Source organism: Chenopodium album, chromosome 11 (assembly GCF_948465745.1).
Source record: "Chenopodium album chromosome 11, dcCheAlbu1.1, whole genome shotgun sequence".
Lineage (NCBI taxonomy): Eukaryota > Viridiplantae > Streptophyta > Magnoliopsida > Caryophyllales > Amaranthaceae > Chenopodium > Chenopodium album.
This window is the reverse complement of record NC_137844.1, coordinates 24,177,893-24,205,757: the sequence shown is the minus strand read 5'-3', so window position 1 is coordinate 24,205,757 and position 27,865 is coordinate 24,177,893. Positions and strand designations below refer to the sequence as shown.

At 32.1% G+C, this 27,865-nt stretch overlaps 2 protein-coding genes across 2 annotated transcripts; both read right to left on the bottom strand.

Annotated features, from left to right (window-relative positions):
* Positions 1-8,925: 8,925 nt before the first annotated feature.
* Positions 8,926-9,552, bottom strand: LOC145566465 (uncharacterized). The gene has a single exon (XM_081625877.1). The coding sequence runs from the start codon at positions 9,550-9,552 to the stop codon at positions 8,926-8,928; it is 627 nt and encodes a 208-aa protein (XP_081482003.1).
* Positions 9,553-15,240: 5,688 nt separating this feature from the next.
* On the bottom strand, positions 15,241-16,655 carry LOC145566464 (uncharacterized). Its single transcript, XM_081625876.1, has 2 exons — positions 16,147-16,655; positions 15,241-15,847 (listed from the first exon to the last, which is right to left on the bottom strand). Exons 1-2 carry the CDS (start codon positions 16,653-16,655, stop codon positions 15,241-15,243), a joined length of 1,116 nt encoding a protein of 371 aa, XP_081482002.1.
* Positions 16,656-27,865: the final 11,210 nt, after the last annotated feature.

The following is a 27,865-nucleotide window of genomic DNA, read 5'->3' as shown; positions in this document are numbered from 1 at the left end:
ACTTTTATTTGATTCAAAAAGCTTTGTTTGAATGTGTTTGACTTTCATTTGGTTTAATTAGCTTTGTTGAATGCATTAGACTTACATTTGATTAAAAAAACTTTCATTTAATGTGTTTGACTTTTATTTTATCCAAAAAGATTCTTTTGAATTCATTTTGATTTCTTTGATTCAAAAGGCATTGTTTAAATGTGTTTGACTTTTATTTGATTCAATTTGCATTTTTGAATGCATTTGACTATCATTTGATTCAAAAAGCATTATTTGAATGTGTTTGACTTTCATTTCATTCAAAATGCTTTGTTTGAATGTATTTTGACTTTTATTTGATTCATAAAGATTTTTTTTTAATGTTGTTGACTTTCATTTGATTCAATTTGCTTTGTTAAAGCATTAAACTTTCATTTGATTCAAAAAGCTTTGTTTAAATGTAATTGACTTTTATTTAATTCAAAAGGCTTTGTTTGAATGCATTTTGACTTTTATTTGATTCAAAAAGCTTTGGTTAAATGTGTTTGACTTTCATTTGATTCAATTAGATTTGTTAAATGCATTTGATTTTCATTTGATTCAAAAAGCATTTTTGAATGTGTTTGACTTTCATTTTATTCAAAATGTTTTGTTTGAATATGTTTGACATTCGTTTTATTCAATCAGTTTTGTTGAATGCATTTGACTTTCATTTGATTAAAGAAAAGCTTTGTTAGAATGTGCTTCACATTCATTTGATCTAATTAGCTTTATTTAAATGTGTTTGACTTTTATTTAATCCAATCACCTTTTTTAATGCATTTGACTTTTATTTGAATCAAAAAGCTTTGTTTGAATGTGTTTGACTTTTATCTGATTCAATAAGTTTTGTTTGAATGTGTTTGACTTCATCTGATTCAAAAAGCTTTGTTTAACTTTGTTTGACTTTCATTTGACTCAAAAAGCATAGTTTAAATGTGTTTGACTTTCATTTGATTCAATAAGCTTTGTTTTAATGTGCTTGACTTTTTCTTGATTCGAAAACCTTCTTTTGAATGCATTTTGACTTTTTTTGATTCAAAAAGCTTTGTTTGAATGTGTTTGACTTTCATTTGATTCAATTAGCTTTGTTGAATGAATTACACTTTCATTTGATTCAAAAAACTTTGTTTTAATGTGCTTGACTTTTATTTGATTCGAAAACCTTCTTTTGAATGCATTTTGACTTTTTTTGATTCAAAAAGCTTTGTTTGAATGTGTTTGACTTTCATTTGATTCAATTTTCTTTTTTGTATGCAATTGACTTTCATTTGATTCAAAAAGCATTATTTGAATGTGTTTGACATTCATTTTATTCAAATTGCTTTATTTGAATGCATTTTGACTTTTATTTGATTCAAAAAGCTTTGTTTAATGTGCTTGACTTTCATTTGATTTAATTTGATTTGTTGAAAGCATTAGACTTTCATTAGATTCAAAAAACTTTGTTAAAATATGTTTAACTTTTATTTGAATCAAAAAACTTTGTTTGAACGCATTTTGACGTTTATTTAATTCAAAAGGCTTTGTTTGAATGTGTTTGACTTTGGTTTAATTCAATTAGCTTTTTTGAATGCATTTAACTTTAATTTGATTCAAAAAGCATTTTTGAATGAGTTTGACTTTCATTTTATTCAAAATGCTTTGTTTGAGTTTGTTTGACTTTCATTTTATTCAATTAGTTTTGTTGAATGCATTTGACTTTCATTTGATTAAAAAAAGATTTGTTAGATTGTGTTTGACATTCATTTGATTTAATTAGCTTTGTTTAACTGTGTTTGACTTTCATTTGATTCAATTATCTTTTTCAAATGCATTTGACTTTTATTTGAATCATAAAGATTTATTTTAATGTGTTTGACATTTATTTGATGCAAAAAGCTATGTTTGAATGTGTTTGAGTTTTATTTCATTTAAATAGCTTTGTAGAATGCATTTGACTTTTATTCGATTCAAAAGGCTTTGTTTGAATGCATTTTGGCTTTAATTTGCATTAAAAAGCTTTGTTTGGTTGTGTTTGACTTTTATTTGATTCAAAAAGCTTTGTTTGAATGCATTTTCACTTTTATTTGATTCAAAGAGCTTTGTTTGAATATGTTTGACTTTCATTTGATTCAATTAGCTTTGTTGAATGCATTAGAATTTCATTAGAGTCAAAAAGCTTAATTTGAATTTGTTAGACTTTCATTTGATTCAATTAGCTTTGTTAAATGCATTTGACTTTCACTTGACTCAAAAAGCATAGTTTTAATGTGTTAGACTTTCATTTGATTCAAAAAGCTTTGTTTAAATATGTTTGACTTTTATTTTATTCAATTAGCTTTGTTGAATGAATTTTACTTTCATTTGATTCAAAAAGCTTTATTTGAATGTGTTTAACTTTTATATGATTCAAGAAACTTTGCTTAACTGTGTATGACTTTTACCTAATTCAAAATGATTTGTTCGAATGTGTTTGACTTTCATTTGTTTAAATTAGCTTTGTTTGAGTAAGTTTGACTTTCATTTGATTCAATTATATTTTTTAAATGCATGTCACTTTTATTTGATTCCAAAAGATTTGTTTGCATGGGTTAAAATTTCAATTGATTTAAAAAGCTTTGTTTGAATTTGTTTGACTTTCATTTTAAACTATTAGCTTTGTTATATGCATTTTGACTTTCATTCGATTCAAAAACCTTTGTTTGAATGTGTTTAACTTTTATTTGATTAAATTAGCTTTGTAGAATGCATTTGACTTTCATTTGATTCAAAAAGCTTTGTTTAAATGTTTTTCACTTTTATTTGATTCAAAAGGCTTTGTTTGAATGTGTTTGACTTTCATTTGATTCATATAGCTTTGTTGAATGCATTAGACTTTCATTTGATTCAAAAAGCTTTATTTGAATGTGTTTGACTTTTATTTGATTCAGAAAGCTTTGTTTGAATGGATTTTGACTTTTATTTGATTCAAAAAGCTTTGTTTGAATGTGTTTAAATTTCATTTGAATCAAGTAGCTTTGTTGAATTCATAAGACTTTCATTTGAGTCAAGAAGCTTTGTTTGACTGTGTTTGACTTTTATTTGATTCAAAAAGCTTTGTTTGAATGCATTTAGACTTTTATTTGATTTAAAAAGCTTTGTTTGAATGTGTTTGACTTTGATTTGATTCAATTAGCTTTATAGAATGCATTTGACTTTCATTTGATTCAAAAAGCTTTGTTTAAATGTGTTTGACTTTTATTTGATTTAAAAGGCTTTGTTTGAATGTGTTTTACTTTCATTTGATTCAAATGGCTTTGTTGAATGCATTAGACTTTCATTTGATTCAGAAAGCTTTGTTTGAATGCATTTTCACTTTTATTTGATTCAAAAAGCTTTGTTTGAATGTGTTTGACTTTAATTTGATTCAATTAGCTTTGTTGAATGCATTAGAATTTCATTAGATTCAAAAAGCTTTGTTTGAATTTGTTAGACTTTCATTTGATTTAATTGGCTTTGTTAAATGCATTTGACTTTCATTTGACTCAAAAAGCATAGTTTTAATGTGTTAGACTTTCATTTAATTCAAAAAGATTTGTTTAAATGTGTTTGACTTTTATTTTATTCAATTAGCTTTGTTGAATGAATTTGACTTTCATTTGATTCAAAAATCTTTATTTGAATGTGTTTAACTTTTATATGATTCAAGAAGCTTTGTTTAACTGTGTTCGACTTTTACTTAATTCAAAAAGATTTGTTCGAATGTGTTTGACTTTCATTTGTTTAAATTAGCTTTGTTTGAGTAAGTTTGACTTTCATTTGATTCAATTATCTTTTTTAAATGCATTTCACTTTTATTTGATTCCAAAAGATTTGTTTGCATGTGTTAGAATTTCGTTTGATTTAAAAAGCTTTGTTTGAATGTGTTTAACTTTCATTTTAGACAATTAGCTTTGTTAAATGCACTTTGACTTTCATTTGATTCAAAAAGCTTTGTTTGAATGTGTTTACCTTTTATTTGAATAAATTAGCTTTGTAGAATGCATTTAACTTTCATTTGATTCAAAAAGCTTTGTTTAAAGTTTTTTCACTTTTATTTGATTCAAAAGACTTTGTTTGAATGTGTTTGACTTTCATTTTAGACAATTAGCTTTGTTAAATGCATTTTGACTTTCATTTGATTCAAAAAGCTTTGTTTGAATGTGTTTACCTTTTATTTGAATAATTAGCTTTGTAGAATGCATTTAACTTTCATTTGATTCAAAAAGCTTTGATTAAATGTTTTTCACTTTTATTTGATTCAAAAGACTTTGTTTGAATGTGTTTGACTTTCATTTGATTTATATAGCTTTGTTGAATGTATTAGACTTTCATTTGATTCAAAAAGCTTTATTTGAATGTGTTTGACTTTTATTTGATTCAGAAAGCTTTGTTTGAATGGATTTTGACTTTTATTTGATTCAAAAAGCTTTTTTGAATGTGTTTGACTTTCATTTGAATCAATTAGCTTTGTTGAATTCATAAGAATTTCATTTGAGTCAAAAAGCTTTGTTTGACTGTGTTTGACTTTTATATTATTCAAAAAGCTTTGTTTGAATGCATTTAGACTTTTATTTGATTTAAAAAGCTTTGTTTGAATGTGTTTGACTTTCATTTGATTTAATTAGCTTTGTAGAATGCAATTGACTTTCATTTGATTCAAAAAGCTTTGTTTAAATGTGTTTGACTTTAATTTGATTCAAAAGGCTTTGTTTGAATGTGTTTGAATTTTATTTTATTGAAATAGCTTTATTGAATGCATTAGACTTTCGTTTTATTCAAAAAACTTTGTTTAAATGTGTTTGACTTTTATTTGATTCAAAAAGCTTTGTTTGAATGCATTTTAACTTTTACTTGATTCAAAAAACTTTGTTTGATTGTGTTTAACTTTCATTTAATTTAATCAGCTTTGTTAAATGCACTAGACTTTCATTTAACTCAAAAAGCTTTGTTTTAATGTGTTTGACTTTTATTTGATTTAAAAAGATTTGTTAGAATACATTTTGACTTTTATTTGATTCAAAAACATTTGTTTGAATGTGTTTGACGTTCATTTGATTCAAATAGCTTTGTTGAATGCATTAGACTTCATTTGATTCAAAAAGTTTTGTTTGAATTTGATTGATTTTCATTTGATTCAATTAGCTTTGTTGAATGCATTTGACTTATATTTGATTCAAAAAGCGTTATTTGAATTTGTTTGACTTTCATTTTATTGAAAATGTTTTGTTTGAATGTCTTTGACTTTTATTTGATTCAATTAGCTTTATTGAATGCATTTGACTTTCACTTGATTAAAAAATCTTTGTTAGAATGTGTTTGACTTTCTTTTTATTCAATTAGCTTTGTTTGAATGTGTTTGACTTTCATTTGATTCAATTAGCTTTGTTGAATGCATTAGACTTTCATTTGATTCAAAAAGCTTTGTTTGAATGTGTTTGACTTTTATTTGATTCAAAAAGCTTTTTTTGAATGCGTTTTGACTTTTATTTAATTCAAAAAGCTTTGTTTGGATGTGTTTGACTTTTATATGATTCAATTAGCTTTGTTTAATGTATTTTGACATTTATTTGATTCAAAAAGCTTTGTTTGAATGTGTTTGACTTTTATTTTATTTAATTAGCTTTGTTGAATGCATTTAACTTTCATTTGATTCAAAAAGCTTTGTTTGGATGTGTTTGACTTTCGTTTGATTCAATTAGCTTTGTTGAATGAATTTGACTATCATTTTATTCAAAAAGCTTTGTTTAAATGCATGTGTTTGACTTTCATTTGATTGATTTAGCTTTGTTGAATGCATTTGACTTTCATTTAATTGAAAAAGCTTTGTTAGATGTGTTTGACTTTCATTTAATTCAATTAACTTTGTTTGAATGTGTTTAACTTTCATTTGATTCAAAAAGCTTTGTTTGAATGTGTTTGACTTTCATATGAGACAAAAAGTTTTGTTTAAATGTGCTTGACTTTCATTCAAGTCAATTGGCTTTTTTTCGCAACTAACGATTTTATTACCAAAATAGTACAATTACAACTTACAAAGCTAAGTTGCAACCCCAAAGCTACACAAACCTGGAAACCAGGCAACCATACACCCAACATAGTTCCTGTTACTGTGATGCCACCTTCTAGGAAGGGTTTGCCACAGAAACAGAGAACCAGCATGTCCTACACCCCTAACCACCTTTTAGGAAGTGTGTCAAAGGTGAGGAACAAGATAAAACAAATAAGAACACACATGCCTCCCTTAGACTAGCTACAGTGCAGATCTGATAGCAGGATTAGACAAAAGAGGCAAACAACAGCAGACAGCAAAGCAAGCTTACAAATAAGCAATTTTCTATCACTAGTATTACACCTACAGTCAAAAACAAATAAAATGTTCCTGAAAACAGCATCTACAGGTTTACAACTACCAGTGAAGATCAAAGCATTCCTCTGCACCAGATATGGTAGACAACTTCAGCAAAACACATACTCAGTAATCTGTATTTGGGTCTAGACTTCCTGCAGAATTTTGAAATCCACAGAACTTCAGCATCAAAAGCCCAAGCAGTTCTGTTAAACCCAAAAAGATGAAGCAGTTTCATCCAAATACCTTTAGCATAATCACAATCAAAGAAAAGATGTTGCACATCTTCCAAATTCTGATTACATAAAAAACAAATGGGATCACAATGAATGTTCCAAGAAAGTAACTTCTCCTTAGTAACCAGTCTATTTCTCACAGCAAGCCAAGTGATAAACAGGCTTTTAGGGGAAGCAGCATTATTACAAATGATTCTTCTCCAAGCAACTTTGGGAGCTTAAGCAATGATCAATTGATAAACCCTTTTGATTTTAACTCTACCACCCTGGTGAACAGCATCCCATCCACCAATATTATCAATAATAGTTTTGCACTTCAAGATCTTACTAAGAACCCAAGAACACTTCTTTGGGGCAGGAATAGACCACCAAGCTCTACCTTTGAAATAGTAGATATGCACCCACTTAACCCAAAGGTTATTAGCTTTGTGGGCAAGATCCCACAAAAGCTTAGCAATAGCAGTGGTATTCCAATCAGGGAGGGAGATAAGGTTCCACCCACCACTGACCTTAGGAAGACAGACTTGAGACCAGGACACTAGAGATTTCTTTGAGGGATTGGCCTTCCCAGTCCATAAAAACACTCTGAATCTACTTTTCATTTCTTTAAGGATCTTTTTAGGCAAAACAAAGATTTGAGCCCATTAAGTCTGGATGCCAAAAAGAACACTTTTCACTAACTGCAATCTACCAGCATAAGAGAGATGCACAGTAAACCAGCCATTGATTCTGGCAGTAACTTTATCCACTAAAGGTTTACATTGAGAAACAGTAACCTTCTTTGAAGATAAAGGAACCCCTAAGTACTTAAAAGGGATAGAACAAGGAACTACCCTAATCAGGCTTCTCAAAGCATCTTGCTCAACGGTAGGAAGTCCACCAAAATAAACGTCACTCTTGTCTAAATTTGCAGAAAGACCAGAAGCTGTAGAAAATTTTGTGAAAGCTTGAAAAAGCAAAGTAACATAATCTTTATCAACTCTGGAGAACAATAAGAGATCAACAGCAAACATTAAGTGAGTTAGCATCATTTTCTCACACCTTGGGTGATAATTAAAGTTGGGACCAGGTGCAACTCAGCAAGACATCTAGAGAGATACTCCATACCAATTGCAAAGAAAATGGGGACATAGGATCACCCTGCCTGAGCCCTTTCTTTGCAGGGAAAGGCTTAGTTGGAATACCATTTATCAATATGGAGAAAGAGACAAAAGAAAGACAGGCCATGATCCAGCCAATAAACTGACCAGGGAAGCCAAGCTCAGACATAACAACCTCAAGGAAACTCCATTCCACAGAGTCATAATCTTTCTTGAAATCAATTTTCAGCATACACCTTGGAGAGAGAAAATTATGACTATAACCTTTAATAAGCTCAGTAGCTAGGAGGATATTATCCCCTATATACTTCCCTGGGACAAACCCAGCCTGAGCTCCATCAATAACTTCAGCAAGAACACTAGCAAGTCTAGCAGTAAGGATTTTAGAGACCACTTTATAGAGAACAGAACAAGAAGCAGTAGGTCTGAAATCCTTAGCTGTTGGGAATTCCTCAGTGGTAACAGGAGCAATGAGTAACTGTTGGGAATTCCTAAAGAGCTGGTTGCCCCTTTTGACAGTGCTAAGATCAATATCAGGGAGAGAATCAACTATTGTACCAAGCAACTTCTTATAGAAATTAACAATTTCAGCTTCAATGTCTGTAGGAACTTTTAACAAAACATCATGTTCATCAAAAATAGTGTCAATTCTATTCCTACCTTGCTTGTGCTTCATGACAGAAAAGAAAAACTTATTATTACTGTCACCAAGCTGCAACCACTCAACTCTAGATTTCTGCTTATATATACTTTCTTGAACACTAAGCCAATGCTTGATGTTTTGAATAACTTCCATTTCCTAATTGTACAAGTCAGCATTATGCACATCAGAATTAATCTGGTTTTGAATATCAGAAAGAATGTTCTAAGCAGCCTCAATTTTTGCAGTAATGTCCCCAAATTTCTGAATATTCAAATTTTTCAAAGCTGTCTTTACTATTTTGAGCTTAGATCAAACTCTAAACATTGCATTACCAGAGACAGAACAATGCCAGGCATTATCAACAATAGAAAAGAAATTTTCATGGTTAGCTAGGCAATTAAGAAACCTAAAAGGTCTTCCTTTACTGGGTTGAGAGTGAAAAACATCAAAAAGAACAAGATTATGGTCAGTAAGAGAGGGAAGTAGATAGACAGCTTCCACCTGCCCATACTAAACAATCCAGTCCTGGTTCACAATCCCTCTATTTATCCTAGAATAAGATCTAGGACCAGTATGAGCCTTGTTACACTAAGAGAAAAAGGAACCTTTACTTTTTATTTCAGTCAAGGCCAAATCATCAAGCACATTCTGAAAGTCCCTAGTTTCATAATCAGTAACTTCAGCTCCATTAATCCTATCCTCAGCAGACAAGATAGAATTAAAATCACCAGTACATAACCAAGGTCCAGAAATGCTAGATAAATGTCTAAGACCAGTCCACAGCTGTAACCTGTCATGAACAGTGTGCAAACCATAGACAAAAGTGATAAAAAATTGACTCTGAAGGTCCTTAGTAGCAAGGTAACAGTGCACAAATTGCTCCTGAACAGAGAGAACAGTGAGATTAATAAGGTCAGCCTTCCAACCCACCCAAATTCTACCTTTTAAGGAGCAACTGTAATTATCAAACCAAGACCAAGCATAACCAATCTTTTTCTGAATTTTGGAACAATTATGTTGTTTCACCTTTGTTTCAAGAATACAGATAACATCACATTTCCGATCCGAAAGCAGCTTCTTGATTGTAGCTACCTTCCCAGGGTAATTAAGACCCCTAATATTCCAAGATAAAATAATCATGTCCCTTGAGGGGATTACCATCACCCCCGATAGTATCATCAGTTTCGTCGGCAATGTCAACCACATCATTAGCATTACTTACCAAAGGAAGATAAGTATTTGAGCTAGAAATAGGGAATTCAATTTTCCTGTTAGTTTTTTTCTTTGATTTCTGGCCAGGAACTTGCTACTCATCTTGTTCCTTAATAGATTGCTAAACCTGAGGAACTGGAGTAACTTCCTTAACAGGTTCAGTAACTTTATTACTAGCAGCAGGATTGGCTTTCTTGGGAACCCAGACTTTCTTAACTTCTACTAGAGAGTGTTTAGCATCACCAGACTGTTTTTGCCTCTAAGCAGGTTTTTGGGGTGCAACACAGTCATGCCCCACCTTGTTACACTTTTTACAAAATGGTGGTGTCCACTCAAAGTGCACTTTTAGCTCAATCAATTCACCAGTAGGGCTTTCAACCCAGATAGAACTAGGCAGGGCTTTAGTGACATCAAAATCAATAAGGAGCCTTGCAAAAGACACCCTAAGCTGCCTAGAGGTGCATTCATCAGCACAGATAGGAACTCCAATTAAACTACCAATTCTACTTAGGGTATCAGCACCCCAGCAGTTCAAAGGTAAATTTGGCAATCTGACCCACAAAGGAATAGTTCTTAAAACCTTAGCATGAAAATCAAATTTGTCAGTCCAAGCTTTAACAATGGCAAGTTTGCCAAAGAACATGTGAGGACCAGAACATAAGATGGCATTCTTATCAGCATCAGAAGATAGATTAATTATAAAGTAACCCTCATCATGCCAAAAAAAATGTTTGTTTTAGTTATATTACTCCAGTTATCAGCAATGAACTTATGAACAGCAGAGATAGTGGGAGAATAGCCTACAACATAGAAGATAAGAGCATTACCCACTTTTTGTTTCCTTCTAGAAGTTCTGTTGTATTAAGCTTTGCAATCGATTTGCCATCTCTAATGAATGGAGCAACAAAGGACAGAGCAGCCCGTTTTGCATTAAGCTTCCCTTTGATCAAACCCTTCCAATCTTCAGTACAAGTGTAAGGAGGTTGATTATTAGCATCAGACCCCTTAGAAGCATCAGGAATTGCAGCAGAAGGAGTGTTAGAGCTTCGATTTTGCCCATAAATCAATGGAACAGTACCCGTAGAAACCCTAGGTACTGTTCCATTGGATTGAGCTGGAATCTAAGCAATTGAGCTCCAATGGATGCTCTCAAGATTCCTCAGATCCCCCTGGATATTATTCCAACAGATGGGTGCACCAAGTGAGGAGGAGGAGTAACCATTTCTTCATCTTCAGCAATCGATTCAGGATTTGAAGAGACCCCAGATTTTCACAAATTATCCAGTATCTTTTCAAATGGAGAATGAATAGTAGTTTGCGTGAGAGGTGTAGACTGCTTTTTCTTGCGAGGAATGGTAGAGAAGAAGCCAGATGAAGATCCCAACCTAGCTCAAACCGTCATGGAAATCGCTAGAGAGAAAAGTCAACGGAAGTCAACGCAAACCTTGATTCAAATGAATGTGTTTAGTCAATTGGCTTTGTTGAATACATTTTGACTTTCATTTGATTCAAAAAACTTTGTTTGAAAGTGTTTGACTTTCATTTGATTCAATTAGCTTTGTTCAATGCATTTGACTTACATTTGATTCAAAAAGCTTTGTTTGAATGTGTTTGACTTTCATTTGATTCATTTAGCTTTGTAGAATGCATTTGACTTTCACATGATTCAAAAAGCTTTGTTTGAATGGGTTTGACTTTCATTTGATTCAAAGAGCTTTGTTTGGATGTGTTTGACTTTTATTTGATTAAATTAGCTTTATTGAAAGCATTTGACTTTCATTTTATTCAAAAAGCTTTGTTTGAATGTGTTTGACTTTCATTTGATTCAATTAGCTTTGTTGAATGAATTACACTTTCATTTGATTCAAAAAGCTTTGTTTGAATGTGTTTGACTTTTATTTGATTCAAAAAGCTTTGTTTAAATGCATTTTAACTCTTATTTGAATTAAAAAGCTTTGTTCGAATGTGTTTGACTTTCATTTGATTCAAATAGCTTTGTTGAATGCATTAGACTTTCATTTAATTCAAAAAAATTTGTTTGAATTTGATTAACTTTCATTTGATTCAATTAGCTTTATTGAATGCATTTGACTTTCATTTGTTCAAAAATCATTATTTAATTGTTCTTGACTTTCTTTTTTTTTAAAAATGCTTTGTTTGAATGTGTTTAACTTTCGTTTGATTCAACTAGCTTTGTTGAATGCATTTGACTTTCATTTGATTAAAAAATCTTTGTTAGAATGTGTTTGACTTTCATTTCATTTAATTAGCTTTGTTGAATGTGTTTGACTTTTATTTGATTCAATTAGCTTTGTTGAATGCATTAGACTTTCATTTGATTCAAAAAGCTTTGTTTGAATGTGTTTGACTTTTATTTGATTCAAAAAGCTTTTTTGACTGCGTTTGACTTTTATTTGATTCAAAACGCTTTGTTTGAATGTGTTTGACTTTTATTTGATTTAATTAGCTTTGTAGAATGCATTTGACTATCATTTGATTTAAAAAGCTTTTTTTATATGTGTTTGAGTTTTATTTGATTTAATTAGCTTTGTAGATGCATTTGACTTTCATTTGATTTAAAAAGCTTTTTTTTATATGTGTTTGACTTTTATTTGATTCAAAAAGCTTTGTTTGAATGTGTTTAACTTTCATTTGATTCAATTAGATTTGTTGAATGCATTAGACTTTCTTTTGATTCAAAAACCTTTGTTTGAATGTGTTTGGCTTTTATTTGATTCAAAAAGCTTTGTTTGAATGCATTTTGACTTTTATTTGAATCAAAAAGCTTTGTTCGAATGTGTTTGACTTTCATTTGATTCAAATAGCTTTGTTGAATGCATTAGACTTTCATTTGATTCAAAAAACTTTGTTTGAATTTGATTGACTTTCATTTGATTCAATTAGCTTTATTGAATGTATTTGACTTTCATTTGATTCAAAAAGCATTATTTAATTGTTCTTGACTTTTTCTTTTTTTAAATGCTTTGTTTAAATGTGTTTGACTTTCGTTTGATTTAATTAGCTTTGTTGAATGCATTTGACTTTCATTTGATTAAAAAATCTTTGTTAGAATGTGTTTGATTTTCATTTCATTCAATTAGCTTTGTTTGAATGTGTTTGACTTTTATTTGATTCAATTATCTTTTTTTAATGCATTTGACTTTTATTTGGTTCAAAAAACTTTCTTTGAATGTGTTTGACTTTTATTTGATTCAAAAAGCTTTGTTTGAATGTGTTTGACTTTTATTTGATTTAATTAGCTTTGTAGAATGCATTTGACTTTCATTTGATTCAAAAAGCTTTTTTATATGTGTTTGACTTTTATTTGATTTAATTAGCTTTGTAAAATGCATTTGACTTTCATTTGATTCAAAAAGCTTTTTGTATATGCGTTTGACTTTTATTTGATTTAAAAAGCTTTATTTGAATGTGTTTGACTTTCATTTGATTCAATTAGCTTTGTTGAATGCATTAGACTTTCTTTTGATTCAAAAAGATTTGTTTGAAAGTGTTTGACTTTTATTTGATTCAAAAAGCTTTGTTTGAATTTATTTTGACTTTTATTTGATTCAAAAAGCTTTGTTTGAATGTGTTTGACTTTCATTTGATTCAATTTGCTTTGTCGAATCCATTAGACTTTCATTTGATTGAAAAAGCTTTGTCTCACTGTGTTTGACTTTTATTTGATTCAAAAACCTTTGTTTGAATGCATTTTGACTTTTATTTGATTTAAAAAGCTTTGTTTATATGTGTTTGACTTTCATAGCTTTGTTAAATGCTTTAGACTTTTATTTGATTCAAAAAGCTTTGTTTGAATTTGTTTAACTTTTTTTTTTGGTAAATTAGCATTTTATTAGTAAAAGAGAGCAAAACATTACAACTTACACCAAGTTAAGCTGTAACCCCCAAACTACACACGGCCTGGAATACAGGCAAACATCCACCCAAACAGTCCTTGTTACCTTGGTGCCTCCTTGTAGGAAGTGTTCACCAAGGAAACAAGAACTAGGCCTGATCCTAGCCATCTTCTAGGAAGGTTGCTAAAGGGTAGAACCAGGAAAGAAAAAAGAAGACAACATGCCACCCCCTAGACTCAGCTGCAGACAAACCCTGTCGCAGGACTAGACAGCAGGTGCCAAAACAAGCAACAGACTAACCAAATTACAAAATAAGGCAATTTCTATCAATAACATCACACCTACAGGCAAGGTTAAAAACAATGTCCTTTACAGCATACTCTTCAGGTTTACAGGTTCCATTGAACATGGTGTTGTTCCTCTGCATCCAAATACAATGCACAACCTCTGCAAAAGCTATAAGCATCCATGTTGATTTAGTACCACTCCTCCTGCAATGTTGATGCATCCAAAGAACTTCCTCAGCAAAACCATAAACAGGTCTGCAGCACCTCAGCTTGTCCAAAACAGCTTTCCAGATTCTCTGAGAATAAGCATAAGAGAAAAATAAGTACTGAACAGACTCATTCTCCTGCAGACAGAGTAAGCAAACTGGATCACAGGCTAAGTTCCAAGAAATCAATCTGTCTTTTGTCAGTAACCTATTCCACAAAGCAAGCCACAAGATAAAAACACTCTTAGGGGAAGCATGATTATTACAAATGAGCCTTTTCCAGTCCATTTTAGGTCTCTGAGGTCTGATCAACTTATAAAGCTTACTAATCTTCATAGTATTCCTAGAGATAACAGAGCTCCAACCTCCCTCATTATCTATAATACCCCTACATTGTAAAATTTTCCTCAAAACACAAGAACATTTCTTAGGGACAAGAAAGTCCCAGCATTGCCTGTTCTTGAAGTAATAAACATGGACCCATTTCACCCATAAACTATCAGATTTATGAGCCAAGTCCCAAACCAGTTTGGTTATAGTTGCTTTGTTCTAGTCAGTAAGGGAGAGAACATTCCACCCCCCCCCCCACTCACCTTGGGAAGACAAATAGAATCCCAAGAGGCAAGAGCCTTCCTAGAAAAGTTAGCACTGTCAGTCCAAAGGAACACTCTAAATCTTGCTTCAATTTCTCTAAAAATATCTTATAAAGGACAAAAATCTAAGCCCAATAAGTCTAAACTCCAATCCCTGCATAGGATAAGTGCTTTGTAGTCCAACATGTGATTCCAGCAGTTACTCTCTTCACTAAGAACCTACATTAAGAAATAGTAAACTTCTTAGAAGAGAGAGGGACACCTAAGTACTTAAAAGGAATAGAACCTCTCCCAATTCCAATAGCCTGAGCCAAAATCTGTTGATCATCACCAAAAATCCCTCCAAAGAAACCTCACTTTTATCAAGGTTGGTAGCAAAACCTGAAGCAGTAGAAAACTTACTAAAAGCTTGGAAAAGCAACTAGATAGAAGCAAGGTCAGCCTTGGCAAACATGAGCAGATCATCAGCAAACATGAGATGAGTAAGAGAAAGCTTCTCACATCTAGGATGAAAATTGAAATCAGGCTGCAAAGAGTGCTTATACAGGCACCTCGACAGATATTTCATCCCATTTGCAAATAGGAAGGAAGACATTGGATCACCCTGCCTCAAACCTTTCTTAGCTTGGAGGGGGGTAGGAAAACCATTAATCAGAATGGAAAAAGAAACAGTGGTGATACACCCCATAATCTAAGCTATAAACTTGTTTGGAAAACCCAGCTCCACAAGCACAGTACTCAAAAAGCTTCATTCAATAGAATCATAGACTTTCTTCGAATCCACCTTCATCATACATCTAGGAGTAATATGCTTATGAGAATATCCTTTAATCAACTCAGTTTCCAGCAAAATATTATCACCTATGTGTTTCCCAGGGATAAACCCTGCCTGAGCATCATCTACAACCTCCCCAATAACCTGAGCAAGCCTTGTAGTAATCACTTTAGATATGAGCTTGTAAATCACAGTATAGCAAGCTATAGGCCTATATTCTTTCACATAGGTTGGGTTAGGAACCTTAGAAACCAAAGTAATGGTTGTGCAGTTCCATTCTCTTTGCATATCATATCTGTTAAAGAAATCTAGAACCCCAGCATAAACATCCTGCTTTATCTCAGGCCAAACCTTCTTGAAAAAGCAAGAATTAAACCCATCAATACCAAGAGCCTTACTATCATCAATATTCTTCAAAGCCAGATCAATCTCAGCATGAGAAATAGGAGCAAGAAGCAAAGTGTTAGCAGAACCAAGTAACACTTTAAAAAATTGACAGATTTCAACGGCAACCTCATCTGAGTCTTTCAAATGAACGTCATTATCATTATAGATAGAATCAATTCTATTCCTGGCCTGCCTTTATTTCAGAGCATAAAAGAAATAGTGATTATTCCCATCACCAAGCTTCACCCATTGAATTCTAGATTTCTGCTTATAAATAGTTTCCTGAACATTATTCTAGTGCTTAACTTTCTCAATACCCTGGAGTTCTAGATCCAGCAAAGTTCTTCATCAATATTCCTAGCCAAATCTTGCTGAATTTGCTCTAAGTTCAACTTAACAGCCTCAATTTTCTCAGGAACATTCCTAAAATACCTCATATGCAATGATTTAAGAGCAATTTTCACCCTTTTCAGCCTATACTGGACTTTCTACATGGCATTCCCAAAAGTAGGACCAGTCCAAGCAGTCTTAACAGTATCAATGAAATGCTCATGTTGAGTAAGACAATTAAGAAATCTGAAAGGTCTACCTCTAGCTGGAGGAGCAAGGGTAACCTCAAATAACACAAGACTATGATCAGATAGGGCAGGAGATAAGTAGAGAGCTTCAACATGACCCAAACTATCCACCCAAGCCTGGTTAATCAATCCTCTATCAATTCTGGTATAAGTAATGGGCCTAGAGGTAGCTTTGTTATTCCAAGAGTAATAGGCTCCTTTATTCTTGATCTCAGCAAACTCCATATCATTAATGAATCTCTGAAAATCCCTAACTTCATAGTCAAAGACAAGATTGCCATTCACCCTACCATAAGTATACAAAACAGTATTAAAATCACCATAACAGATCCAAGGATTCTGATGTACAGGCAACCTTTTAATACCATCCCACAAAGGGACCCTGTCATGAATAAAATGAAGGCCATACACCAAAGTAAACATAATTTGAGAAGAAAGATCCCTATGAGAAATAGAATGGTGAATAAACTGTTCATGAATGATAATAGGCACCAAAGTAATAATGTTAGAGTTCCAGCCAAGCCAGATCCTTCCTCTCTAAGAACAACTATAATTATCCACCTAGACCCAACTATTACCAAACTTCCTTTGCAATTTGGCTTTATTTATTTGCTTAACTTTAGTTTTTAGAAAACTAATCACATTAGCTGAATGTTTATGAATTAGCCTTTTAACATCAGCTGCCCTGTTAGAGGCATTCAGACCTCTAACATTCCAAGTAAGGAGAATCATGTTGGGGAAGGGGGATTATCTTCACCCCCACTTGGATTCTCTATCTCTAACTCTGCAGTTTCATCCTCTAGTAAAGTCCTGTATCATTAGTATTAGTTATACCAGGAACAGTGTGTTTAGCACCATGGCTCTTATTTTTCTTGCCCACCACTCTCCAGCCTTTCTCTGAGTTAACTTGATTTGTAGTAGGTCCAAGAGTGGTAACAACTTTCCCAAGGTCAGCAGCAGGTGGTGAAACAGTAGCTTGAGCTTTAGCAACCCAAACTTTCTTAGCAATAGGAGCATCGTGCTTCTTCTAAGGTTGAGGTTTATAAGTAATTTTTTAGCAATCATGCCCAACTTTGTTACATTTTGCACAAAAATGAGGTGTCCATTCAAACACAACCTTCTGCTCAACCAGTTCCCCAGTTGGACTCACAATCCAAACACTGGAAGGCAAAGCCTTAGTGATATCCACCTCAATTAACATCCTAGCAAAAGACACCCTTAATTGCCTAAAAGTACATTCACCCTGCACAGATTGGAACTCCTAACACACTTCCAATTCTACTTAAAGTTTCCGCACCCTAGTAGTTCAGAGGCAGGTTAGGGAATTTCACCCATAGAGGAACTGTCCTAAGTATTTCAGCATGAAAGTTGAATTTTGTAGACCAAGGTTTAACAATAGTTGGTTTCCCAAAAAAACATATAAGGCCTCGCAGTTAAAATAGCATGCATATCATCATTATTTTACAAGTTCAAAATGAAGTAACCATCATCATGCCAAAAGATTTCAGGCTTCAAAACAATATTCTAGGTTTCAGCAATATACTTGTATACAGTAGCAATTGTTGGATAGTATCCCACTACATAAAACACTATTGCATTCTTCCATTTTCTATTGACCTGCTTCAATTCTAAACTCTGCAACTGAGCTACTATCTTGCCTTCCTTAATAACAGGAGCCACAAAGGACAGGTTAAGCCCCTTTGCAGTGAGTTTTCCTTGAAACCCTTTATTCCATGGATTGTCTTTTTGAACAGGATTACCTTGACTAGGTTGCTCTTGGGGTTGTAGCTACAGGAACACCAACAGAGGTATCAGACAAAGAATCGGGTCTTGATTTCAATGGAATAGTAACTGATTTCAATGGAACAGTAACCCTAGGTAATGTGCGATTAAGATCCTGTGTAATATATCCAAAATTAAGCTCATTATCAGCCCCATTCAACTTAACATTCCCTCATGATTGATTCTTAGTCTTATTCCTAAAAGAATCCAATGAAACAATAGACCTAGCTATTATTTCATCGATTTTCTTCAAATGATCAGGCCAAATCGATTGGTGATGTTTCTCAAGAGCAATCAGATATGGGGTGACCAGCTCTTGAAAATAGTCTTCTGGAATTGCAGTTGCAGATCCAGCAAAACCCTGAACATTCGATTGATTTCGTTCATTATTTGAAGTAATCAAAGAAGCTAAAGTGTTCTTATTATTCTAAAGTTGAGTATTTTGTGGTATGGGGGTGGATTGTTCCTTCTTCTTGCCTATTTTAACCAATTTTCAGCTGCAAAAAACAAGCAAAAACTCAGATCGCCATGAGAAAAGAGAGAAGAGAGAAAAGTCAAGAAAAGTCAACACCCCGACTCAAATTAAATTTGTTTGACTTTCATTTAATTCAATTAGCTTTGTTGAATGCATTTGACTTTCATTTGATTTAAAATTCATTATTTGAATGTGTTTGACTTTCATTTGATTCAAAAAGCTTTGTTTAAATGTGTTTGACTATCACTTGATTCAATTAGCTTTGTTGAATGCATTTGACTTTCATTTGATTTAAAAAGCTTTATTTGAATGTGTTTGACTTTTATATGATTCAATTAGCTTTGTTAAATGCATTTTGACATTAATTTGATTCAAAAAGCTTTGATTGAATGTGTTTCACTTTTATTTGATTCAATTAGCTTTGTTGAATGCATTACTTTCATTTCATTCAAAAAGTTTGTTTCAATGTGTTGGACTTTAATTTGATTCAATTAGCTTTGTTGTATGCATTTAGACTTTCATTTGATTCAAAAAGCTTCGTTGACTTTCGTTTGATTCAATTAGCTTTGTTGAATGCATTTAGACTTTCATTTGATTCAAAAAGCTTCGTTGAATTTTGTTTGATTCAATTAGCTTTGTTGAATGTATTTGACTTTCATTTAATTCAAAAAACTTGTCTGAATGTGTTTGACTTTTATTTCATTCAAAAAGCTTTGTTTGAATTTGTTTGACTTTCATTTGATTCAATTAGCTTTGTTGAATGCATTTGACTTTCATTTGATTCAAAAAGCTTTGTTAGATGTGTTTGACTTTCATTTGATTCAATTAGCTTTATTTGAATGTGTTTGACTTTCATATGATTCAAAAAGTTTTGTTTGAATGTGTTTGACTTTCATTTGAGTGAATTGGCTTTGTTAAATACATTTTGACTTTCATTTGATTCAAAAATATTTGTTTGAAAGTGTTTGACTTTCATTTGATTCAATTAGCTTTGTTCAATGTATTTGACTTTCATTTGATTAAAAAAGCTTTGTTTAAATGTGTTTGACTTTCATTTGATTCAATTAGCTTTGTAGAATGCATTTGACTTTCACTTGATTCAAAAAGCTTTGTTTGAATGGGTTTGACTTTCATTTGATTCAAAAAGCTTTGTTTGGATGTGTTTGACTTTTATTTGAATAAATTTGCTTTGTTGAATGCATTTGACTTTCATTTGATTTAAAAAGCTTTGTTTGAATGTGTTTGACTTTAATTTGATTTAATTAGCTTTGTTGAATGTATTAGACTTTCATTTGATTCAAAAACCTTTATTTGAATGTGTTTCACTTTTATTTGATTCAAAAAGCTTTGTTTGAATGTGTTTGACTTCCATTTGATTTAATTAGCTTTATTGAATGCATTTGATTTTCATTTGATTCAAAAAACATTATTTGAATGTGTTTGATTTTCATTTTATTCAAAATGCTTTATTTGAATGTGTTTGACTTTCATTTGATTCAATTAGCTTGGTTGAATGCATTTGATTTTTATTTGATTTAAAAAGCTTTGTTAGAATGGGTTTGACTTTTATTTGATTCAATTAGCTTTGTTTGAATGTGTTTAACTTTCATTTGATTCTATTATCTTTTTTGAATGCATTTGAGTTTTATTTATCTTTTTTGAATGCATTTGAGTTTTATTTAATTTAAGAAACTTTGTTTAAATGTGTTCGAGTTTTATTTGATTTAAAAAGCTTGTTTGAATGTGTTTGACTTTTATTTGATTTAATTAGCTTTGTAAAATGCATTTGACTTTTATTTGATTCAAAAAGCTTTGTTTAAATATGTTTAACTTTTATTTGATTCAAAAAGCTTTGTTGAATGTGTTTAACTTTTTTTTTTTATTCAATTAGCTTTGTTAAATGCATTTGACTTTTATTTGATTCAAAAAGCTTTGCTTAAATGTGTTTGACTTTTATTTGATTTAAAAAGCTTTGTTTGAATGTGTTTGACTTTCATTTGATTAAATCAGCTTTGTTGAATGCATTTGACTTTCATTTGATTCCGAAAGCTTTGTTTGAACGGGTTTAACTTTCATTTGATTCAAAAAGCTAAAATTAAAGTCTTATAAGACAAGGTTGAGGATTTGAGGTGCCTTGTGCACTTAAGGTGTTTATACGCTGAGGTAGTTAAAGGATTCAATATTAAACATTACTTGCCACTAATAAATCAAGAATTGAATTGGAAACTTGAATTGCTTGAATGGTTGATATTTGATTGATTGTATTGCTTAGCATATGAGTCATCACTAAGTTTAAACTTGTAAATCACGTAAACTTACAAGATAAATTAATACACACTTCTCATACATGTATCAAAACCAAATCATCACATTAATCACCAACCAAATTTACTACCATACAATTTCAATCAATCCACAAATTCCCTAACATGATTCAAAATTTTCCAAGTCCTTAAACATGCTCCTAAAGTCAATGTATTTCGTATCCTTGTACGTATCTTAAGTAAACGAATTGTTTGGCCACTTTACCAACTAGAAATCACCTTTTATAAAGTCCTCTCCTAAACAAACAACAATAATTCAATCAATCCCTAAGCAATTTAGTTTACAGCAATACCAAACTACTTTAAAACCCGTTAAACCATTGAAATAATGTCTTTAAATTGTTCACAATAGTCAAAGTTAATAATTTAATAGCTCAACTATAAGTTTATACGTTAAAATCATGAAAATATAGCTCATGACATGAATTTCCAGCAACTTTAAAGTAAGGAATATAATCTAAAATTAAGTTTAAGATAATAAAAACAATCACATAGACATCTATCCCTGCTTGAAATAATCATTATGGAGTAGGTTAGTATATTAAAACCCTAAAAATCCATTATAAAACCATGATTTAAAACCTTTAAAACCAAGACTAAAAATCTGGGTATTTAATTCAATAATAGAATGTATAAATATAACAATCTAAACTTGAAATATATAATTAGAATTCAATTAGTTTCATGAAAACTCAATCAAACCTTCAAATTTATCAACTTAAACCCTAAAATAAACATAATTCAAATCTGAAAATTAATTTTAATACTAACAATAAAATTATATGCTAATTAATATAATCAACATAGGGTTAGTCCAATCCCCTAACACGAATTTAGCCCTAAAATGCCCAAATAATCAAGTTTAAAACCCTAATTTCACAAATTATGCAATCTGAAAATTTAAACTACATATCAAAATTTATAAACTTGATAATTTCTCATGCTTTTAAAGAATTTAAACATGATTAAAGTAATTAAAACTAACAATATAAATTAAAATAAATATCTTTAATAATAACAAGGAAGAAGGAGAAACAAGGGAGGAAGAAGGGAGGAGAAGAGGCGAACTGCAGTGTGGTGCTGGGCGGCACTACAGCGGCGGACGCCGGTGGTGGTGGTGTTGCTGCTTATGGTCAGCGAAAGCAGCGAGTGTAGCAACAATTTTTTTTTTTTTTTTGAATACTCGTGAAACAGAGAACACAAAGAGGAAAGCTGGAGGGGAAAAATTACGTAAAGTAAGGGGAAAAAATGAGGGTTTTGGGGTTTTTATATAAGAATATGGGCTTGGTTTCTTATTTTAAGTAAGAGTGGGAAATGTAATTTGGGTTTGAATAGTAGTTTAAGCTCTCTTTACTTAAGATTGGGCTACTAAGCTATTGACAAGTATGTTGGTGACTAAAAAGAGAATTTTAAATTAAAAAAAAAATGCTTATTGGTTTAATAGAACTCAATTAAATTTTTACATAAAATAATTTATACAATAGAATCGAAATAAAATATTTGTATAAATAATAAAGAATTATATTACTCCGTATAATTTACTATAAAATATGGGGGATTACACTCTTCCTCCAAGTAGGAGGGAAATACCCAACACAATTTGATAGTCATCTCCTTCAATGTTGTTGCAACCTTTAATGTATACGCGACCAAATAGACTTTACATATATTGTACAAGGTGACTGTAACATGTTCAAGGCTCGATACACAACCATCTTCCGCTAAAAAATTAAGACAGTCATCAACCTGATAAACAATTACCAAATATTATGACACAATTAGATTCAAATTAATTTAATTTTTTTGTTACGAAAGGAAAAGAAACAAAGAACTATGTACTTACTCTCTCAAATATCAAAGATTTCAACTTGGGAGCCCGTTTCAGTAACTCGTATGTAAAATCATCGGCCTTGACCTTCCAATGAGTCAATTTCTCTAAAGTTGGTAGATCTTTCTCATAAAGTAGAGAATGCATCGAAATTAAATGAACCTTTGTTAAAAACTTTACAATAAATTAAGTCAATATGTAAGCATCATAAATTAGATGAAAAAATTGTAGTAAGTATAAACTTACCTTAGATTTTATTATAAGCCTCAAAGTACTTACTTTTGAAGCCTTGCTTATAAGATAATTGATACCTTGATAAATATCATAATTGTTTCTTAATTCATTAACTTCATCTCGCATCTTCAATACTAAGATACTCAAGATTTGGTGCTTTAATGCTAATACACGAAGGTGCATATATACTTTGATACGCAGTATCATTTATTTCTAATGACTTTAACGTCAAAGACTCCACATACAATGTCTCATCCAAACCACTACATTCCTCGATAAGTAGTTCTTGGAGAGATGACAATTTGATGTCAAACTTTTCACATGTTCGCCACCATTAAACTCTACTCTAGTAAAGTGGATGACCTTCAGGCTCGGTAGATGAAAAGACTCTGGGGTATCAACTAATACACTTGTTAATTTCAAAATCGTAAGCCTCTTACCACAAATCAACTCTAGAAACCTATAACTTTGACATCCACCAAAAGTAAAATCCAGATCAAGCTCAAAATGTTCACTTTTCTTTACAGCAATCACCATGACTCGTAGTTGTCAGTATCATCTTCACAAGAGAATTCGAAACAAAAAGGTTGTAAATAGGATGTATTGTTCTCAACTAAAACCTTGCTCACAAAATTATTGTAACAAATTTTCGTGTTGTCGCACAATGTGTAATAATATTCTGGTATCTCAGTAAAGTCAAGTACAAAGACTTAAGTTCATATTTTCTAGTCTTAACAGCAGACTTTGTTGGTAAAAAAGAAAGTATATGGCTCAATATCGAATTGTGTAGATTACTAATGTAATCTATGTTTTCTATGGGGTTACTAATGTTACTCATGTTTCTAATTTTATTGGAATAATTAAAAGCTTGATGAGATAAAAAGGTGGCAATGGTTTTATAGTTAATGATACCCTTGGAAAGTCAGGAAAATAAAACAGTAAACACTTATCTAGTAAAAAAAAGTTTCCTAAAAAAATAAAATAAATCACACACTGGTGGCCTTGTTGGATCAATAGGAAGTATTAAGAGAAGGATATCAAGCTTTGGTGGTTGATGCAATCATAAAATTAGTGTAAAAACAAGCTTGAACGATGAATATATAGAATGAAAAGACTAGTTTTATAAGTAGTTAAAAGATACCCTTGAAAAGTTAGGAAAACAAATACAGTAAACTTCATCTTAAAAAAAATAATAAAATAAAATCTTAAAAAAAAGAGTTTGTTTAAAAATAAAAATCCACGTAAATAAATTGATAATTTCAGTTACCGCAAACCTCAAGGCAACATATCCTTAAATTGCAAACTGCAACTTAAGGCCATTATCTATCAGCTCCTTTTTTATGCTACTCGTATTTGGTAAGGACTCTAATCCATATCATATATTGTCTTTTGTTTTTATCTTGGTCACGCTCTATTACTCGTATGAAATGGAATCTTAAGTTTTCATGGGAGATATAATATAACTTCTGTGGCCAGGTTGGAGATGTTGAGTTTAAGTGGCTTCTAAAGTCTATCCTATATCAAATATTTGTTACTTGATCTCGATCACTTTAGGGATAGAATTTATATTTTAGGAAGATAAATAATCTAATTAATTTTATATTTTAGGTAGATAAATAATCTAATTAATTTTATATTTTAGGAAGATAAATAATCTAATTAATATTCCATTACTAGTAGAAAAAAGAAATTGGAAAGCGGTTCGGAAGCGGCCGATTTTGAACCGCTTGAGCTTAGGGGGCTTCCCATTTCCCCTTTAAATGGAAAGCGGTTCAAACCGCTTGCCATTTGAAGGTAATGGGAAGCGATTTTGGCGCTAAACCGCTTCCCATATGCATTTCACTTGTGTAATGTGACGCATAAAGGGGAGCGGTTTAGTAGTCCAAACTGCTGCCCATTGAGCCTTAAAAAAATAACCTTTTAACTTTTTTTTTTTGCATTTTTTTGTTTTTGCGTTTTTTTCACCTAAATTGCAACAAATGCATATATATACTCATAATATACATAATTCTCATATATTTTCTTTAATAACTTGTAATTTTACACTTTAAAAAGGAAGAAAAAAATACATTGACTTGTAACTTTCATTACTTGCGTAAAAAAAAAAAAAAAAAAAAAAAAAAAAAAAACTTTCATTACTAACTAATAACAGAAGCATCAGCATCATCAAAGACAAGGGGAGGCAGTAGCAGCAATTGAGATGATGACGGCGAAATACTAAAGGACCCTTCGAGAGTTGATGACTATAGATGGAGGAGAAGGAAGCAATTGCAGACTGCAGTAATATTGAACTTCTTCTTTTAAAAGTCCCAGAACAGGGAAAGGAAAACATTATCATAAGTCACATCTCTAATGCAAGATCTTATGCAACAAAGCCAAGCCAGGAAAGTAGTCAACTACGGTAAAGAATACTGAGATAAACAAGTCACACTTGAATCATAGAGACATGGGTTATTTTGAATCTTAGCCAACAATGCTTGCAATCATGGTTGATGAAACAACAAGACAAATTTAATTTAAATTCATCAACTGAAAACTAAAACAATTATTAAACCTATATCACAATCTCCAAATAGTACAAGGCAGGAACATCAAAATCAGCAATGGTCCATATCCCACAATCGCAATAAAATGTACCATTGGAGAACCAAATTGAGTATCTAGTTAATCTAACCACAAAATGCATCATCCTTAGCATATTCAATAATTTCTTAAATCAACATTGCAAATAACAGATTTGAAGAACATAATTAGTAACCTTTTATAACCAATTTTAGCATTGTATAATCAACAATTAATCAGAGCTTAATAATCCCAATTAACGCAAATATACAGAAAACAAAAATATAAACATTGCAAAACTCAATTTCAAATTCAGAGGAAACCACCATTTCATTCATTTCTCCATCAAAATGAAAACACAACATCAGAAATTTAAATAAACATCCAATACTCTTACCAATCAAACTAACAAGAGAACAAGGTGACTAACTAATTTGACATTAGACTCAAACTCCAGGAGGTATAGGTTTCTTGACATGGCTGCTCTGATTGGATTGATGTGAGGAGGAAAGAAGGGCGGCAAATGATGATTGGGGTACTGGTGTTGGCGCAGCTGACGGTTATGGTTATTAATTTGTGGCTGTGCGAAGTGGAGATGAGTGCAGTAGAGCAGGTTGTTATGATTGGGGTGGTGCAGGGTGAAGTGGGCTGGTGAGTTGGTGAAACATATCAGCTAACAAAAAGAATATATTAGCCAACACAAAAATCATATTAGTCAACAAGTGAAACATATCAGCCAATGCATGAAACATATAAGCCAACAAATAAAACATGAGATTAGAAATCACAGAGTTTTCAAGTTTCATCCTAGATTTGGGGGTGTGAGATTGAACCATCTTGTTTTTGCTGATGATCTAATAGTCATGAGTAGAGGGGATGTTTCTTCTGCAACCTTGTTAATAAGAGGGTTGGCAACTGTTGCTGCTGCTTCTGGTTTAGCTGCTAATGGAGGAAAATCAAATGTCTACTTCTGCAATGTGGATCAGAATGTAAGGGAAGGCATTAAGAGCATATCTGGTTTTCAGGAAGGTTCTCTCCCTTTCAAGTATCTTGGGGTGATAGTTAATGCCAAGAAACTTTCTAAGGATGACTGTAATGTGTTGATTGATAAGATAGTGGCAAGAATTAGAACTTGGGGTGGCAAATTCATGTCTTATACTGCTAGAGTTGTTCTAGTTAATGCTGTTCTATTGTCCTTGCACACTTACTGGGCTTCTCTCTTTGTGCTGCCTAAGCTATCTTTAGAAGAACGCCCCTATTGCTTGGGAGATTGTTTGCAGACCCAAGAAGCAAGGTGGTTTTGGAATTCACGATTGCCTTACTTGGAATGTTGCTACTTGTAGGAGTTTATAGGTACTATAATGCGGAAAAAACATGAATCATATTCATAAAGCACCTAATCCAAAGATTGCATGCATAACACACAAGACACATAATCATACCTTTGAAGCGTGAATTCCACGAAGCTATTCGACTAGCAAATCAGGGAGAGAGTAGAGCCCCAAGCGTTGCTCCTCTACTTAGTCCACGGGATTCGAACGAGGCGTCTACCAATAGTAGATTGGTCGAGTGAAGGAGGAAAACCGCGATCACCACCTTTAATGGACTAAACTGACCACCACGAACCACCAACACCGGCGTTGAGGGAGGAGGAGAGAGCCGTGAGAGAGAGTGTGTGTGAGAGGGGTTTGGTCTCGTGTTTGCTAATTAGGGTTTGATCAAACTAATTACTGAAAACCCTAGACACCTAGTCTATTTATAATCATATTATAAATAGACTAAGTCACGAAGCCCAAAACCCTCCATACTACTCTATATGACCGGCCATGCTAGGGGATGAGGCCCGTTATGGGCCTCGTCCTCTTGTGCTCGACCTAGGCCCTTTGTGTGACCTTATAGGATTCGTCCAATTGGGCTTTGACCTATTTTACTAACCCAAGGATCGTTAGTACCTCTAGCTATGATATAACGACGACCCAAATAAACGAACTTAATTATCTCCATAATTTGATCCATTTATATATCTAGTAATTGCACATGACAAAGATATAAATCCTTCGCTACTATGGGCAAGTATGTGTGGGATATTGCAAATAAGAATGATAGTCTTTGGCTGAGATGGGTTAGTCATCATTATATTAAGGGTAGAAATTGGAAGAGAGTTGGATGCCCAACTCAAGCTAGTTGGCAATGGAAAAAGATATGGAAAGTTAAGGAACAAATCAAGCATGGGTTTGTTGGGAACAAATGGCAACATAATGCTAAGGGTTATATTGTTGCTTCTGCATACAAATGATTACATACTCCAAAACCAGAAGTTGCTTGCTGTAATTGGATCTGGAATAGATTCAATATTCCTAAGCATCGATTTATTACTTGGATGGCAGTTTGGGGCAGGTTAAGAATAAAGGATAAGCTGAAGCTTTAT

What these genes read in the sequence shown, in the direction of transcription:
- LOC145566465 (XM_081625877.1), bottom strand. Translation starts at nt 9,552, where the DNA reads ATGCTAATGATGTGGTTGACATTGCCGACGAAACTGATGATACTATCG.
- LOC145566464 (XM_081625876.1), bottom strand. Translation starts at nt 16,655, where the DNA reads ATGTTTACTTTGGTGTATGGCCTTCATTTTATTCATGACAGGGTCCCT. An exon ending in CCTACTTTTGGGAATGCCAT is followed by an intron (nt 15,848 to 16,146) that starts GTAGAAAGTCCA and finishes TCTGAAATAAAG; the next exon opens with GCAGGCCAGGAATAGAATTG.